This window comes from Drosophila rhopaloa, unplaced genomic scaffold (assembly GCF_018152115.1).
Source record: "Drosophila rhopaloa isolate 14029-0021.01 unplaced genomic scaffold, ASM1815211v1 contig_2, whole genome shotgun sequence".
Lineage (NCBI taxonomy): Eukaryota > Metazoa > Arthropoda > Insecta > Diptera > Drosophilidae > Drosophila > Drosophila rhopaloa.
Genome location: NW_025335083.1, coordinates 15,011,704 through 15,027,100, shown reverse-complemented (window position 1 = coordinate 15,027,100; position 15,397 = coordinate 15,011,704). Strand labels below are relative to the sequence as shown.

The 15,397-nt window shown below is 41.8% G+C and overlaps 2 protein-coding genes across 2 annotated transcripts; one reads left to right on the top strand and one right to left on the bottom strand.

Annotated features, from left to right (window-relative positions):
• Window positions 1-808: 808 nt before the first annotated feature.
• Window positions 809-3,101, bottom strand: LOC108040474 (oocyte zinc finger protein XlCOF8.4). Its single transcript, XM_017117956.2, has 2 exons — window positions 2,888-3,101; window positions 809-2,825 (listed from the first exon to the last, which is right to left on the bottom strand). The coding sequence occupies exons 1-2, from the start codon at window positions 2,973-2,975 to the stop codon at window positions 1,249-1,251; spliced, it is 1,665 nt and encodes a 554-aa protein (XP_016973445.2). The 5' UTR covers window positions 2,976-3,101; the 3' UTR covers window positions 809-1,248.
• Window positions 3,102-12,597: 9,496 nt separating this feature from the next.
• LOC108040475 (damage-control phosphatase ARMT1) lies at window positions 12,598-14,151 on the top strand. The gene has a single exon (XM_017117957.2). The coding sequence runs from the start codon at window positions 12,646-12,648 to the stop codon at window positions 14,119-14,121; it is 1,476 nt and encodes a 491-aa protein (XP_016973446.2). The 5' UTR covers window positions 12,598-12,645; the 3' UTR covers window positions 14,122-14,151.
• Window positions 14,152-15,397: the final 1,246 nt, after the last annotated feature.

Here is a 15,397-nt window from a genome sequence, read left to right as displayed (position 1 = left end):
CGGCTGTGTTGCAGTGCGGAAAAGCGGCAAGATCGCGGCAACTGGAAAACGCGTTTAATTGAGCTCGCCTGCCTGCCTGGCTGCCCACTAGCGCCATCTAGCTGCGTGCGGCTGTACCAAGAGCCGGCTTATGTGGACTTTTTATTTCGCCTTTAAAAACCGAAAACAAAAATCGATGATTCATCGCTTGGTTTGTTGTTTTGAGTGGATTTCGCCAACTGCAACAGGCCCACAAAAATACTAGACTGTTGGCGCTTGCCGCCTGCTGCTGTTGTTGATGTTGCTAGTTGCTGGTTGTAGTGTTGCTCGTTGCTGGTTGCTGGTTGCCGGTGACGCAGTCGCAGTTGCAGTTGCAATTGCAGCTGCGCCAATTCTCCTCCGGTTTGCCGTTTGCATTTCGGCGCTTTACGTTCAAAACAATTATTATTCTGGCAATTAATTTTGATTTAAGCAGCGATTTTCAATACATTTCCATACATATAAACGGCTTTATATATATATATGTATTGCTTTTTTGTAGCCCCCCATTGAGTCTCATTGACGGTTGAATGTCTCGATTTCAGGGGTTTTTATTTCGAGTGCAGCGATAAATAAATGACACCTACAAAGCTTTTCCGAGATTGCATCTTTGATGATTGTGATGCGATTCGAGCGGTTCATCCAATAGATAAATTTAGAGATATAGCAAATAAAGTAATTTTTATGAGCGTCAAAAAAGTGTGTTTACTTTCTTTTCCCAAACTTTAAAACAGTTTTTGCAGATAAATAAAATAAACTATACCTTAAGCAAAGTAACAACAATTTTAGATTTCGGTTTCTTTTTTTTATTCATTAAAAAAATTAAAATTAAATACATGCAAGTAAATGGCTACCTTCACCATATTTACAAAGCTTAAATCATAATGGTAAATGTAAAATAAATTATAAAATTAAATTAAAGGTTAGTAAGTGGTATGTGTGGGGTTTATTCTCTGGCACCTTTTCGATTTGTACACGAATGAGTTTTAACAACGATTTATAATACAAGGAATTGTCAACGAAAACAATCTAAGACTAAGCTCTCAACTGCGATATGAGTATTGGAATAGTTTAGCAATAACTCTAAATAAATAGTTGTGATAAACTAGAGACCCTAAGAGGCAATAAAATTGCCCTGACTAATTTTTGGCACTGACTTTTCCCTGAATCTTATGATTTCCGACTTCTGACTTTGGCTAAACTGACTTAGGTTATGGTTAAGCTTAAGGATTAATAAATGGCCGTTGGTGGTGGAGGCATGGTGTAGTCTCCGCCCTCCTCCTCTTCGCCATTGCTGCTGCCCACACTGCCGGCATAGTAGACCTGGTGGGGATTGTGACCCTCCTCGTAGCCCTGCAGGTGTTGTTGGAGCTGCTGCTGGTCGAAGCCACCGCCCGACCCACTTTGACCTCCATTCTGCTCACTCTGGCAGCCACTTTGCAAGTGCTTGGCCAGCAGGGACATGCGCGAAAAGGACTTTGTGCAGGTGGGGCAGGAGTACTTCTTCACATCCGAGTGGGTTTGCATGTGGGCCCTGAGATTCGACCTATCTGCAAAGGCACGATTGCAGTGCTGGCAGCTGAAGGGTTTCTCCCCCGTGTGGGTGCGTATGTGACCCTGGAGGAGCCAAGGTCGCGAGAAGGCCTTGCCGCAAATGGGGCACTTGCAGGGCAGCGTGTGGGTGCGAATGTGCATTTTGAGGGCCCCCAAAGAAACGTATGTCTTGTCGCAATTCTTGCAGCTGAACACCTTCTTCACCTGATTGCCCTCCGCCGAAGGACAATGGAACTGCTGATGCTTGGAGAGTCCCGAGTAGGTGGAATAGCTCTTTCCACAGTCCTGGCAATGATATCTCGGCACTCCCACCGGCTTTTGCATACTCTGCGCCGATGCTGCATTGGCTGCCTGAATCAAGGCCGAAGCCTGATCGGTGCAGAACTCGGTTTGATCCACTATGGCACCCGATCCTCCGGGCTGGCTCCTTATGATCTTGTACTCCGTGCTCTCGTAGGCGTGGGTCTGCTGATGTTTAACCAATCCCGCATAGGTGGCATAGCACTTGTTGCACTGCTGACACTGGTAGTACAGATCATTGCTGCTCTTGATCTTCAGCTGGTTGAGGTCCTGATTCTCCTGATCCATGTCCTCCATATCCTGCGGAGGTGGCGCATGCTGATGCTGCGGAGCCATGTGCTGCATGCTGAGCAATGCCCTGGCCACATTCTGCAGATTCATATTCTCACTTAGAACTCTCCTCTGGGTCACCGATAGATCTTCGGGTTCGGCCAGTGGAGTGGGGGGTGGATAGTACATCTGGGGTGCTGGTGGAACCGGAACAATATCCTCTTTAATCGGCTGCATTTTCATACAATCCTCATACTCGGCTATGCTTTTCAGTAGGTTATTGTTGTAGTTTCGCAGGGGAAAATGCTCCTCTTCGGTGGGTTCCACTTTGATGATGGTAGGGTTAGCATCTCTGGTGTAACCCAAGGGGATTTGCTGTTCCGGTTCCGTTTCCGGCTCCATTACCTCCTTCTCAGGCGGCAGCTCGAATTCTCCATAGCCCAGCCGGGCCAGACTCTTGGCAATTTCCTCGCGGGTGAAGACATCCGGAAAAGCGCGGGCTATTTCACGGGTTTCCTCCCAAATACGCCGGGCCAACTGCTCCTTAGTCTGACTCATGGCGGCATCGAAGCGGCGTCTCAATTCCGTAGGCACCGTTTGAGGTTCCGGTTCCGCTTTGGCCAACCAATGGGGTTCCAAGGGCACTGCAGCCGAGGCCACACTCAAGTCCACAGGACCTTCATCTGTGAAAATTATGAAAAAGTTAATATTTTCCAATTGCTATAAGTTATAACCAAAAACCCACCATGACTTAAGTGATCCTCTGGGCAGGACTCCTCCACCATTATCGGACGCTTCTTGAGCGGACAGCGGCTGTACTTGAGTTTATCCATTATTATTTCGTTAATATTCCTTATGTTCACTGACCACCGATCTCTGTTCTGTATTTAATACCGATCTTTGAACTTAAATCACTGCTCACTCATTTGCTTTTGCCACACGCGTCTCGATCGCTTGGAGTTCCTTGCTCGAATGATGCAACCCGGCAAGGATCGCTATGGTTTTATAGACTCCCGATCAACCCCCTGGCAGGATGATCAACCCCCTTTGGGCAATAAGGATCTTGGCAACTACCTACTTCCGATGTCGCCCCGGATTCTGTAAATCCACCCCGAACCACACGAGCCAAAGATCCATTCAGCGATCGAGCCACGCCACACAGCTGTGCGTTCATTGAACGCAGATACAGCTGCAGATCGGATCGGGCAATACGGGGGTACGACATAGGGAATCGGGGAGAGAATCTGTGGAGGGACAAATCTGTGTGTAAAAAGCGAGCACGTGCCACAGGGCTCTCTCTCTCTCTCTCACTCTCTGTTTCTCTCGACGATCGCCACCAGCTGCCTCTTTGGTTTAGCTCGTATTTCCCCTGATTTTCGATGGTGTGAGTGAGCGGCAGCTGGTGGCAAGCTTACTATATAGCATTATATATACCCGACCAACTGGCACAGCAAGTTTATTTATAAACCTCTTTCGGGTCCGCCTCACACGATCGCTTTTCCCCATATACCTTATGGATGGTCTCTCTTTGGGAGCAGGTGAGCTTGCTCTTTGGAGCCCCGTTAAGAGAAGCTTCGAGCCGAAAGACTCCACAATTCTCCACTCTCTTCACTCTTTGGGGTCGCTCTTGTTCCAACTTTCAGTCGTCCCACGATCTTAAGAGATGTATTTCATGGATCTTCAGAGGATCTTTCAGCTATCATTTCACTAAGCTGCTTATTGGCCCAATGTTCATTTTTCAAGTAATGCTAAGCCTGGCTCAAACGATCACATTTTCCGCTGACTGAATTCTACAAGCGAATCAGACGATTTTCCAGATATTTAATTTAGGTAAATAATTCCCAAGAGTTTCAAAATGGAAAACCTTAATATGAGATCAATAAGAATTAAATACTTTTTGTGGAGACAACTGATGAACTCAAAGTCTTTACGGTTCATTTTTCATCATCATATGTGATATTTTCAAGAGTGTTAAGTTAATTAAAAGACCATCTCGGTTGAAACGTCTTTAAATAAATATTTAAAAAAAAGTTAGGCTTCATTTTAAAGTTTACCTTTTAATTTAAATGCTATTAATAAATACAATATAAACTCTTTTTTAAAGAAGTTAAGCAAAGTTTATTCTGTAGAGACAGAGTAATATATAATATCCATTATTTTGAAGATAAACAATAGTTCTGATATATTTATTTAGCCCCTATCAAAGCTTTTCCTTTATTAAATAAATTCCCCCGCTGTTGTATCCGCAGAACAATGCTAAAACGTTAAAAGAAAATCAGCACTTAGCTTTCCAATTGATCTTTATCAGACCAATCCTCTCCAGCAAGCAGCTGCGTAGGATCAGCACGTGACACTGGCCCCGCCATTAAATGCCAGCCAAACAACAATGCAGTGTACCCACTCAGACGTCCACAAAAATATTAATCAGCGGGGCAAACATCGCGCAGATCTAAGGTAAATCAACCTTTCCCGGAGCATTGTTCCGGTCGTCATCCTCCTCCTCCTCCTCGGAAATAGGTGCACTCGGCAGAAATGAACCCCTAACGGCCATGAAATTTCGCCATCTGGCTGAAACCTCCACTTCCACCCCAAAATGGGCATGTGCCCGGGCAGTTACCTGGCTTTTTATTCGAGCGGAGCTCTGAGTGCCTTGGAATGCGCCAAAAGAGAGAGGTTCGTGCAAATCTACCTGGCGCAGTTGGCCCACCCCAAAATCAACAGCATCACCAGACAACCTTCGGCGGAATAATGCCGGTGAACCGGTGGTGGAACTGCAGTTTTGGTCGTTACTTTCCGGGCCAACCCCTCGTCGAGCGTCTTGCAAGGAGTCGCTGCAAGCACCCCCCGATCCGATCCTCGTCCATTCCCACATCTGCCGACGGTGACACGTACCACAAGGAACTGATTTCGTCTTGGTCCTGATTGTTCCATACCACGGGTATTTGGCGCCAAAATCCTGTAACGAACCGGTGTGCTCAGCTGGGCGAATTCTATTTTTGTATACGTGATCATTGTAACGTTAACAATAAGAAACGATCATTGATAGTACATTGAAAAGTGAATTTGAATTTTAATTAACTGCAGTTGGGTTTGTGTAGAGACATTAATAGTTCTTTGATGCATCGTTAGCTGATCTTAAATAATGGTAACTGATTTCAAAGATATGATGTATTACATAAATCTCTACAGGATAAGAGAATAATACATTTTAAAATTTTCTGAAGGCATAGGAGAATAAAACAACGACTTTAAACAATTTAAGATGATTTTTTTTTTGGCTTTAAGCAATGAACATTATATATTAAAGCTATACTTTAATGGATTTGTTGTTAGAAATTATTAGAAATTATTTAGTAATGGGAAAACGTATTTGCAAAGCAGACTTCTTGCTACTTTTTTTAAGATCTTTAAACATAAATTTAAATATATTGATTATTAATATTTTCGTTTTATTAGTTATCAAACTCAAATTTATTTTCTCAAATACCTCTTACAATTTTAAAATATATAATTGAAAACACATTCGCAGTGAATGGTGATACTTCAATCCCATATGCCTCCTGCCGCGAGGTAATTTTCAAGTAAATCCCTAATCCATCACCTTGGTCCTAACCCCTAACTCAATCAATTTTAGTTCGTATCCATCTGCCCATGATCATTCGATTCTGCTCATGACCAATTTCAATTCCTGCTTGGTCAGCCCACGAAGACCTCAGCTCGACAACAATGTAGATGGTGTCATCAAACCCTGGAAAAGCGAGGAAAAGCTAACTGCACATCACCTGGCAGGTAAACCGCAAAGACTAACTGTCCCACACAGATTTCCACTGCTCCACAGCTGAGTGCCTCACTTCAAAGTGTCAAACGGCCGCACAGAGTCGCATAATGAAGTGCAAAATGTCATTAATTTGCCGCCGTCAAGGTGGTGTATCTGGGGATCGGGGCATCCGAGTATCTGGGTATCTGCTGTATGCAGCTGCGCTCGGGAGCGGACAAAAGAAAGTCGGGCGGCGGTGTGTTAAAATAACAAAAAAAAAAAAAAAAGTATGCAGAAATCCAAAACGAATCCGATCCAGGCCGCTTGTCCCACAGCCACACGCCGACTTTTGTCTCACATTGTCACGAGCTGAAGGTTTTTCAAGCCACTGAGCAGACAATGCGGGGAAAATACCCGTACTCTTGCAAGAAAAATGCGCCGTCGCCCAGACCGAGCTGCAATCAAAACAAGATCTTAGAACTATTGGCGCCTGATATGGTGGTGGGGGGAGGGGGATGTCGGGGGGGGAAGCTCCAGGTCAGCGAGCATAAACGCCGCTTTTGAAATCCGATATTATTATCTGGCCGGAGAACACGGGTACGGTAACGGTAATTATAATCGAATAAAAGCAGACAACAGTCTGAAGCTTCCGACGCCGCATAAATTAGTCAGCGGTCCGAAACTAAAAAATAGAAGCTACGTCTATAATTCAAACTAATTTGTTTTATTGACAGCGTGTGCGCTTCGAGTTCTGTGCGATAAGAGACCCTCCGCACGCACACTCACAAATTGGTCAATTATGTGGGGTTTGGAGTCGAAAAACCCTAGTCTCGGGACTCTAAGGCGTGTTTCATTAGTCCAAGTGACAATAAATTAAGTTTCGACTTCATCGCCGCTAATTAAAATGCGCTCTTGAGATATTAATCTGCTGGGAAGAAGCTTAGTTGCTAGTCTATGTGGTCTTCTACACAGAAAATAAAAGACTTGATCAGCTAATGATTTTATATTTCCATTTTGATCTGATGACAATATATAATATTTGGGATAATATTAATAAAATATTTTTAAAAAATTGATATATACATATATTCCAATGAGTTAAAATTTGTACACCTAAAATTCTTAGTTTTTGAAATAAATCATTAGTAAAGTGCAAATCAAATTTTTTTGAAACTCTAACCACAAGAAAATGATTTAAAATAAAACTAGAATATGCATTTCTGTAATATAATTAACTCAGAGCTGCATTTCTTTCAGTGTACGAATAAAGTTGGTTTTTTGGGACCACCCGCTTGGCATTGGAAAGATAGATCGATCCGGTGATCGGTAGCTTTGGCGCTCTCATCTCCAACTAATAATCACCAGCGAGCTTGTGATTTTATTTTCATAAATGAATCACGATAATAAATTGTTTATGTTTCTTCGGTTCTTCATGGGAAAAAAAGATTAGCATCAGCGTTTATGTTAATGCAATGTTGAGACATCATAAAAATGAAATATTTGCCGCTTTATTAGTTGCCATACGAACGAATTTGGCAAAAGCTGAATCACTTGCAAATATATTTGCATATCCGCACATCTTGAGATAATTTCGTGGTGTGCTTAATTTAATTTACTTATCAATGGCAAACATCCTTTGCGGTATTTTTTCGGTGAAGTTGAAGGGCAATCTGAAGTTCAAGTTCGCTATCGCAGGTAAAGGAAAAAGACACTCGATTAGAGATATGCATTCTTATCATCTTAAGGAAAATATTTTTCTGAAACATTTTACGTCTTGAAATTTTGTGTTGCAATTGAAGTTATGAAATAAGAAACTATCTTACATTTAAAATAAATTTATTGCTTAATGCCAGTTATAGAGTTCTTTTAGATATAGTATCTTATTATAGTAATGTATTGGAGTAATTTGCTTCTGATTTTTTAAATTTCAATGTGGGAATCTTCCACACGGTTTCTATTAGTCATGTAAGTTATTTGCGGTATCTAATTTAATGGCATAGCCACACCTAGTTATTTAACTAAAGAGGAACCCCCTATGCAGGCCAATCAATTAATGCCCATTGAGTGCATAATATGGATTATAACTACTCCATTATGGAGTGCAAATGTTCCCATGACCAGAACAATTTACACTTGCAGAGGTGGTGAGAAAAGAGGAAGAATGGGATTCCAGTGGGAGGCGGGGTTGGTCAGGTTCGGGTCCACAGCTTCTCCCTGAAGGATTCTGACCGATAAATAACTTACCCACGCTCAACGGAATACGGGTTCCGGCTGGATTTCGCCGTAGTTCTGATGCAGGACTAAGGGATGATTCCCGGCAGGAATTATTTGTTATTGAAATCACGTGACAAGTTGCTGGCAGGACGACGAGGGGGTTGCCACCGCCACTGGGAACCCGAAACAGAAATCATCCCACGGGATTCAATTTATGCGTGTTTGAATGTTTTTGATTGCGCGTTGCTAATTCAAATAAAATTCGACTGCTCCTGCACTTTTTTCTCAATTTTTTTTCTGTGGTGAACAGGAAGGAGTCAAGTTGCGTGCTGGTGGTTCAGTTCGATGGTGGTTGAGGTGGTGGTGCTGCTGCTGCAATTTCAGCCTCATTTGCTTTTGTTTTCCAGTTTTTGTGGGCTCTCGGCTTTTGTAATCCAATGCTTTGGGGTGCATCAATTTAGTTGACAGCTTTCGCATGTTTTTGCTTTTTTGTATTCCCTGGCCGTAATAAAGTCAAAAACATTTGTTCTTGCCTCGAGGGATTCCTAATTAAACATATTAAGTGCAAGTGAAAACTCTTGGGAAGTGTCCCATTTTTTCTGGCAAAAAAAAAATCAGTGTTATAAACAGCAGCAAATGTCGGCCTAATTATTACAAATGATTTTCGATTTATATTTTATGCTAATTTAGGGCGCAGCAGCGGCAGCATATTCGAGCTGTCGGCATTGTATTTACATAAATTTGAGCTATGAAAATGTTTGAAATTATTGCCGCTATATGATCGGGAATTTCCCTCACCCATGCACCTGAACAGAAGCCCCAAAGTCGGTCTATAAATACGGATGGGGCCGTATAATTGATTTATGGCCAATGGATTGCCGCACGCCCAAAATCTCGCTGTGAGCCGAGGGGTCGTAGTAGCTCCTAAATTTAGACGCAGCTAAAACAACTAATTTAGGTGGATTCTCGGCAGCGTGTTCTTCAGTTTTGTCACGTTCATGGGCAAATGTTTGGCATGATCATGGGGCCATCTCCGAAGATGGGGCACCCCGAAGAACGTGTCCGTTTGTTTGTTTTCAGGGAGTGAGCGTCTGTCGCATCCACTGTCACAATTGACACTGACAATGCGGCAGGTACACGATCCCACCTCATCCCATTCCGTCGACTACTGTCCCCATGGATGCCGTGGATCCGTTCCGGAGACGTGCCGTTAAGTTGTCAGTGGGTGGGACTTCGATTTCCATGTCTGCTCCAACTCCAGTTGCACTTCCAGAGCAGGCGCAGCGAAAGATTAATTGAACGTGCGCCGGCGAGTTATTAATCTTGTCGAGCTTAGGAGCTCGGGATGCAGTGAGAACAAATTTTAGAATATTTTAACATCTCTAGAACTTCTGAGAGGGTTAACGTATATTTGTACAAAATATTGAAGCCCTAACTCGTCTACTAAATAAAGATAAAAACTATTGACAATAATTGGTTCATAGAAAACACCAAGGTACCATTTTAAATTGATTGAAACTTTTAATTGATAATTCCAAGGCACAAGGCATTTAATATATGTAATTTAACAATAAAATATTAAAAATAATTAATAGACTGTAGAAATTTGTTCACGATAATAAATATATTTCCTAATATTAATAGATTGTATTTTTATTGTTTTTACTTAAGCTTTATCCAGAAAACATAAACAGAAAATGTATAGTAAATTCTTATGTTAAGACCACGCTTTAGTAAAAATTAAATTTATCGTAGGCTGTAATTGGTATGTACGGTTCGATTGGAATATGTAGTTACATATGTAATATATGTACAAAGCTTCTAAACATGTATATCGGAATTAGATCTCTATAAAACGGTTGTTCTAAAACAAACTTAATTTTTGTCAGTGTACCCAATTCTTTTTTTCTCCGTGTGCCATTGGCCATTGTTTCTAAAATATTGTGTGCACTTCCCTGGCTGCGGTGTCAGCTAATGGGACCCGCCACTTGAGCCTTGATTATCCGTCCACATATGCAGCTGCCACTCTCTCCGCTTTCGTGCTCGGTTTTTTTGTTGGGTCCCCTAATTTGTTTATGACTCTGATAATGCAATTTTTTACTTGCAACGATCGGGGGCAGCAATAACATAAATATATTCACTGATCTGCTGGGAGCAATTACCGGGTGAGCCATATTTTGTCACTTTTTTATTTGGGCCGGGTGAAAGTTGAGGCATTTTTATGGCAGAACATAATTTGGAAACGGCGAGATAGCCCAAGATCGCAGACAGAGGATCGCTGAATTGCTATTTCATGGGATTCGGTATCCGTTCGATCTTAATTCGACCTGATTGGGCTGGGTTCGTTTCTCGATCCCGAAATCGAACAATGCCCAGTCATAGACCTCGGTCCCCACACCCCAAAATAAAAGACTGACAATATTGCGTAGCGATGAGCACATGCCAGAACTTGGCCACAATAACACTAACTGCGCAGCTGCTCGGCGATTTTGGTTTATGATTTCACATGGCAACGCAATCCAATCTCAACCCCCTCCAAATTCACCCAAAACAAGAAACCGGAGTTTAATTTAAAGACCGAAGTTTAAAGTACCCTAACCCTCAGTTTGATTGTGTAAAAAATATAATTGATTTTAGTAAATCTTAACATAAAATATACTTAGCTGAAAAATATAGATTTGAATAATTGAATTATCATATTATCTAATTGATTGGAAATGCTTTCCAAATTGTAAAACTAAAAAAAATATTCTAGCATTACAATTTTGAAACTAAGTTAAAATTCCAAATTTAAAAAAAATAAATGATTTGCTGATCAACCCTACAATTACAAAAATGATACCCCAGTTTATAGAAAGTGACTTTAATTTGATTTGATTATACATTTTATGGATCTCCGAAGCGTTTTAAATTGATATATAAATTGAAGACACCCCTTGCAAGGAAAGGGTATTTAAAATGTATCGTCTTCGTCGGAAACTCGCCACTCACAATAGACGCAACTGCGGATCTAAAATGGCGCACCGAAAGTATCTAACACCTTGAGTCGCAAATCCAAAGATAGCTAGGGCAAGGAATCACCACCGAACTTGGAACCGGATTGTCTCGGGGGAAGTTTTCGATTTCTGTGGAAAAGAACACCTGGATGCGAATCGGCGGGCTCTAAGGTGCACGATAAAGAGGCGCAAGTTTCCACTATTTTGACGCACCGGTGTCTGCCACATAAAATAAAAAAGGGGTAAGTGCTTCACAGTGACAATGTTTGTCATTCTTTGAAAATAGTAATTCGTGCAACTTTAGTAGACCGAAACTTTTTGTGAGAATTATTATTTTCCATTTATTATTTTATTGTGATTTAATTTTATTTATTTTAAATATAAAAATTAAGTATTTAATATTTCATTATATAATACTTTATGATTGGCTGATATATATATATTTTCAATACATAAATCTTAGATCTATAAATACTAAGTACATAAAATTATAAATTTTGTTTATGTGTAATATGTATGAATGTGTCATGGGCAAACACATAATATCATATCAGTTCGTCTTCCTTTGGCAAATGCTTATGCAAATAAGCCAGAAACTGAACGATCCGAACGAACACTTGCGTCATCCGCAGTTGGTAAACATTCAATTGGATCGGAATGGATCGGTATCGGATCCAAAAAAAGGGTTAATAGAGGAAGTGCACACCTTGCTCCATTAGCATAGAATTAACCCCGACAACTGTGAGAATGAGATTCCCACAGTGCCGCGGACTTGTTTATTAACATGTGACAATTATGCTAAATGCATTAACCCTTACCCAACCCTTAGCCTTGTTATGATTTTCACTTTTCCGAGACTGCAACTCGATCCCATCCCAAACCGGATGCAATCAAGGATCAAGGGCAACTACTCTAGGAATATGCAAATTTTATTTGCCACCGACCATGTAAATTACACTTGGACATGCCGCGATGCGGATAACACCTGGGCGTCGGAAGGAAGAGGTTCCAGAAATGGGAAACGGGAAGTTGGGATCTCATTAATGCCGAGATGTTTCCCACAGTACTTAGCTGGTTTTATGTGGGGACACTTCCAGGCAACTTCCCTTGGGGCGATCACAGATCCGCGATCTGAAATATATGCAGTCTTAAGTTGAAATCATGATTTAACTTCATTACGAAATTTAGAGTTATTAAGAAGTGGTAAAAGCCAGTTGGGTTTAGTGTTTATGCCCTTAAGATAGAACCATTCTTATTAAACCTTTTTATAGCTAAAGCAATAATTTTGTTGATTAAACAATTAAAAAATGTATAATTCTTATATAAAAATAAATATTAGCATATTTATATCGATTTGAATCAACAATTATTTTCTTTAATTTGGACAACTTACCAAGTTAATTGAGTTTCAAGTTCCTTAGCTGAAAATGATTTGTTAAGAACTTTTGCTTTTTTAATCAGATTTTGGATGGAATTCCAAGAGGCATTCAGCCTTTTTACTTTTTTTCCTCTTTGGCTTAGCAATAAAAATTCACGATGTCTCCCCAAATCAGGGTCAACAAGATGGGCTGGCGTATATCAACGCACTCGGAAAGGTCCACCAACACGGATCTAATGGAGGGACCGACGCCACGTCATTCTCTTCTTTCCGGAAGATACAAACAGAGTTTCGCCTATTTGACACTGAGATCCCGGATGCCGGGAATTATGCAGCAGGTCATTATGAGGGTGGTGAACGATTTACCGATGTTGGAGGAGAAATTCGGCGAGGAGGTGCGCAAGGATGTCAAACAGATAGTGGACGCCATCGAGCGATTGAAGATGGAACTGAACCGGGATCGGCAGTTCCTGCAGTTTCACGGAAATGAGCCGGACAAAGCCGAGTGGAATGCCTTCCTTTCGGAGCTGCCACGTCCTAAAAGGACCTTCTTCCGCGCCTGTTGGCTGCACGCCGAGTGCTACCTGTACCGCCGCATCTTCTCCTTCTTCGAGAACAGCCGCTTTCTGCACAACTTCGACTGCTTCGATCATCTCAAGCAGGAGGACCTTATAATCAGTGAGGAAACCATGAAGATCTTGGCCAAAGCCACTCGCGATTTGCCCAAGACCTTTGATAATTTCCACAAACTGCTGCGCATTAATCTGTGGTGTAATCACTTTGAAATACAACTCGGCGCCTTTACGTTTACAGAGGAAGAACCCCAGAATGATATTAATGTCCTGGCTAAGGTGGCTGACATTGATAGAGTCCTTCTGGTGAACGATTCGGTGCTGGTGTGGAACTGTCTGATGAAGCCCGGGCCAAATGGCATAGTCGATTACATCTGCGATAACGGTGGCTTCGAGTTCTTCGCCGATATGGTGCTGCTGGAATATATGGTTGACAACAACTTGGCCACTCAGGTGAGGCTTCATGTCAAGGCCATTCCCTGGTATATTTCCGATCTTACTCGCCCCGATGTCGAGTGGACAATAAATTATCTGGTCCACCACGAAGATGAGTGCCTATCCGCGTTGGGCAAAAAGTGGGCTCGACTAATAAGTTCCGAAAAAATCGTCATAGCACCCGTTTCGCATTTCTGGACGGGACCACAGCCCTATTTCGTGATGGTGGAATCGGATATTGAGCTCTATCGCGTGCTCACAAACTCCAGATTGGCCATTTTCAAGGGGGATCTTAACTACAGAAAGTTGATGGGCGATTACATATGGGATTCGGCGGAGGAGTTCATCACCTGCCTGCGGGGCTTCAGACCCACCAATATCTGTGCCATGCGGACAGTCAAATGCGAGGTGGTTTGCGGTTTGCCCGAGGGCATGGCGGATACCCTCTTGCGAAACGATCACACGTGGATGATCTCCGGCAGCTATGGCGTAATCCAGTACACCGACTCCCTGAAATGTTCCTGTGCCTTTCCGGGTGAAGAGAATAATATTAAATCGGAGCACTGGCCGGCATTGGTGCAACCGCGTTCTGGTAGGTCGACTGGCGCGCAAACTCCCATCGGATAAATGGCTGCGAATTTGTCAATCGGAAATCGAACGGCCTCGTTACTCCCACTCGGAATCAGCTCCACTGCAAGTGCTCCCAATAAACCCCCAAGGATTGTTTGGGCCGGGCTTTAACCGCAACTTTCTTGCTGGCCAATTGATGATATTGACTAATGCTATTGGTTTTATGGATGGGGCGCACATGCGCAACCATTTGTCCCGGAGACTCCCAATTTGGAAATGGAAAGTTGCCGCAGTGCCACAAGTTGCCAAAGGCGAGAATTTGGGGAAGAAAAAATATATGAAAATTAAATATGTGCTGATTAAATTGATTGTTTTTCAAGATTAAATTTTTCACAGGCCTATTGCCGGTAAGATTGCTACTTTGTTTTGGAATATGGTATAACTTTTTTTAAGACATGGACAAATATAAAAAAATAATTAAATTGTAATGGTTTTCTCTTCGATTTGTGTTTAGTTAATTGACGAGTTTATACAATGCATTTTTGTATGTCTAAATGTTATTTTAAGTGAACGGTTTGTTTCTTATACAAATAAGATTTGATAACAATCGCTTCTGATAAAATGTTTTATATTACTTCAGTAGTTCTCATATTCTTGACTTCACTTTCCCCTTAGTTAAACAACGATTTCAATTGTTTGCAACATCTTTTGTTAAGTAAATATTATTGCTCAAAACGGGATAGATTTAAGAAATTTCCCATGCTCATTTTCCGCAACTTATCCAGCCCATTGCACCTCAATAAAATGGATATCAGTGGGAGACCCAGATTGTTGCATTTAATCGGCTATCATGCAGAGCTTTCCCAGAAATTTGAGACCATTCCGAAAGTATCGACTAATTATAAGAATGCTCCTTTAAATTCTGCTCAGTCGAATTAAATCATTTTACTTGAGTGCCCCTTTCAATTGAGCAAATCCAAAAAAAAAGCAGCGATCTAGAAATATTACAAAATCAAATGAACATTCTCACAAACATTAAGGAGGCAAATTTTTGAAAAGAGCAACATGAGGCCGCCGAATTCCGGTGCACATTTTCCGCCGTGCAGATCAGGTACAGTTTCCGAAAAATCGCTGGCAATTAATCATCAGCATAGCAATGTTTGAGAACTCGACTGATTTATTTTCCCACCAAAAAGTAAAAGCCACCCTGCCGTCCAACGGGATTTACTGCGCAGCTGCAGGATAACATATAGTGTGCAGCTTCAACAGGCTGGGTGGCATGGGGTGGGTTTATACGGCATGTCCTTGAAGGCACCCGGTGTTTGGTGTTTGG

Coding starts and splice junctions, on each gene's coding strand:
- LOC108040474 (XM_017117956.2), bottom strand. CDS start 2,975: ATGGATAAACTCAAGTACAGCCGCTGTCCGCTCAAGAAGCGTCCGATA. Junction 2,826..2,887: donor AGAGGATCACTTAAGTCATG/GTGGGTTTTTGG, acceptor TAATTTTCACAG/ATGAAGGTCCTGTGGACTTG.
- LOC108040475 (XM_017117957.2), top strand. CDS start 12,646: ATGTCTCCCCAAATCAGGGTCAACAAGATGGGCTGGCGTATATCAACG.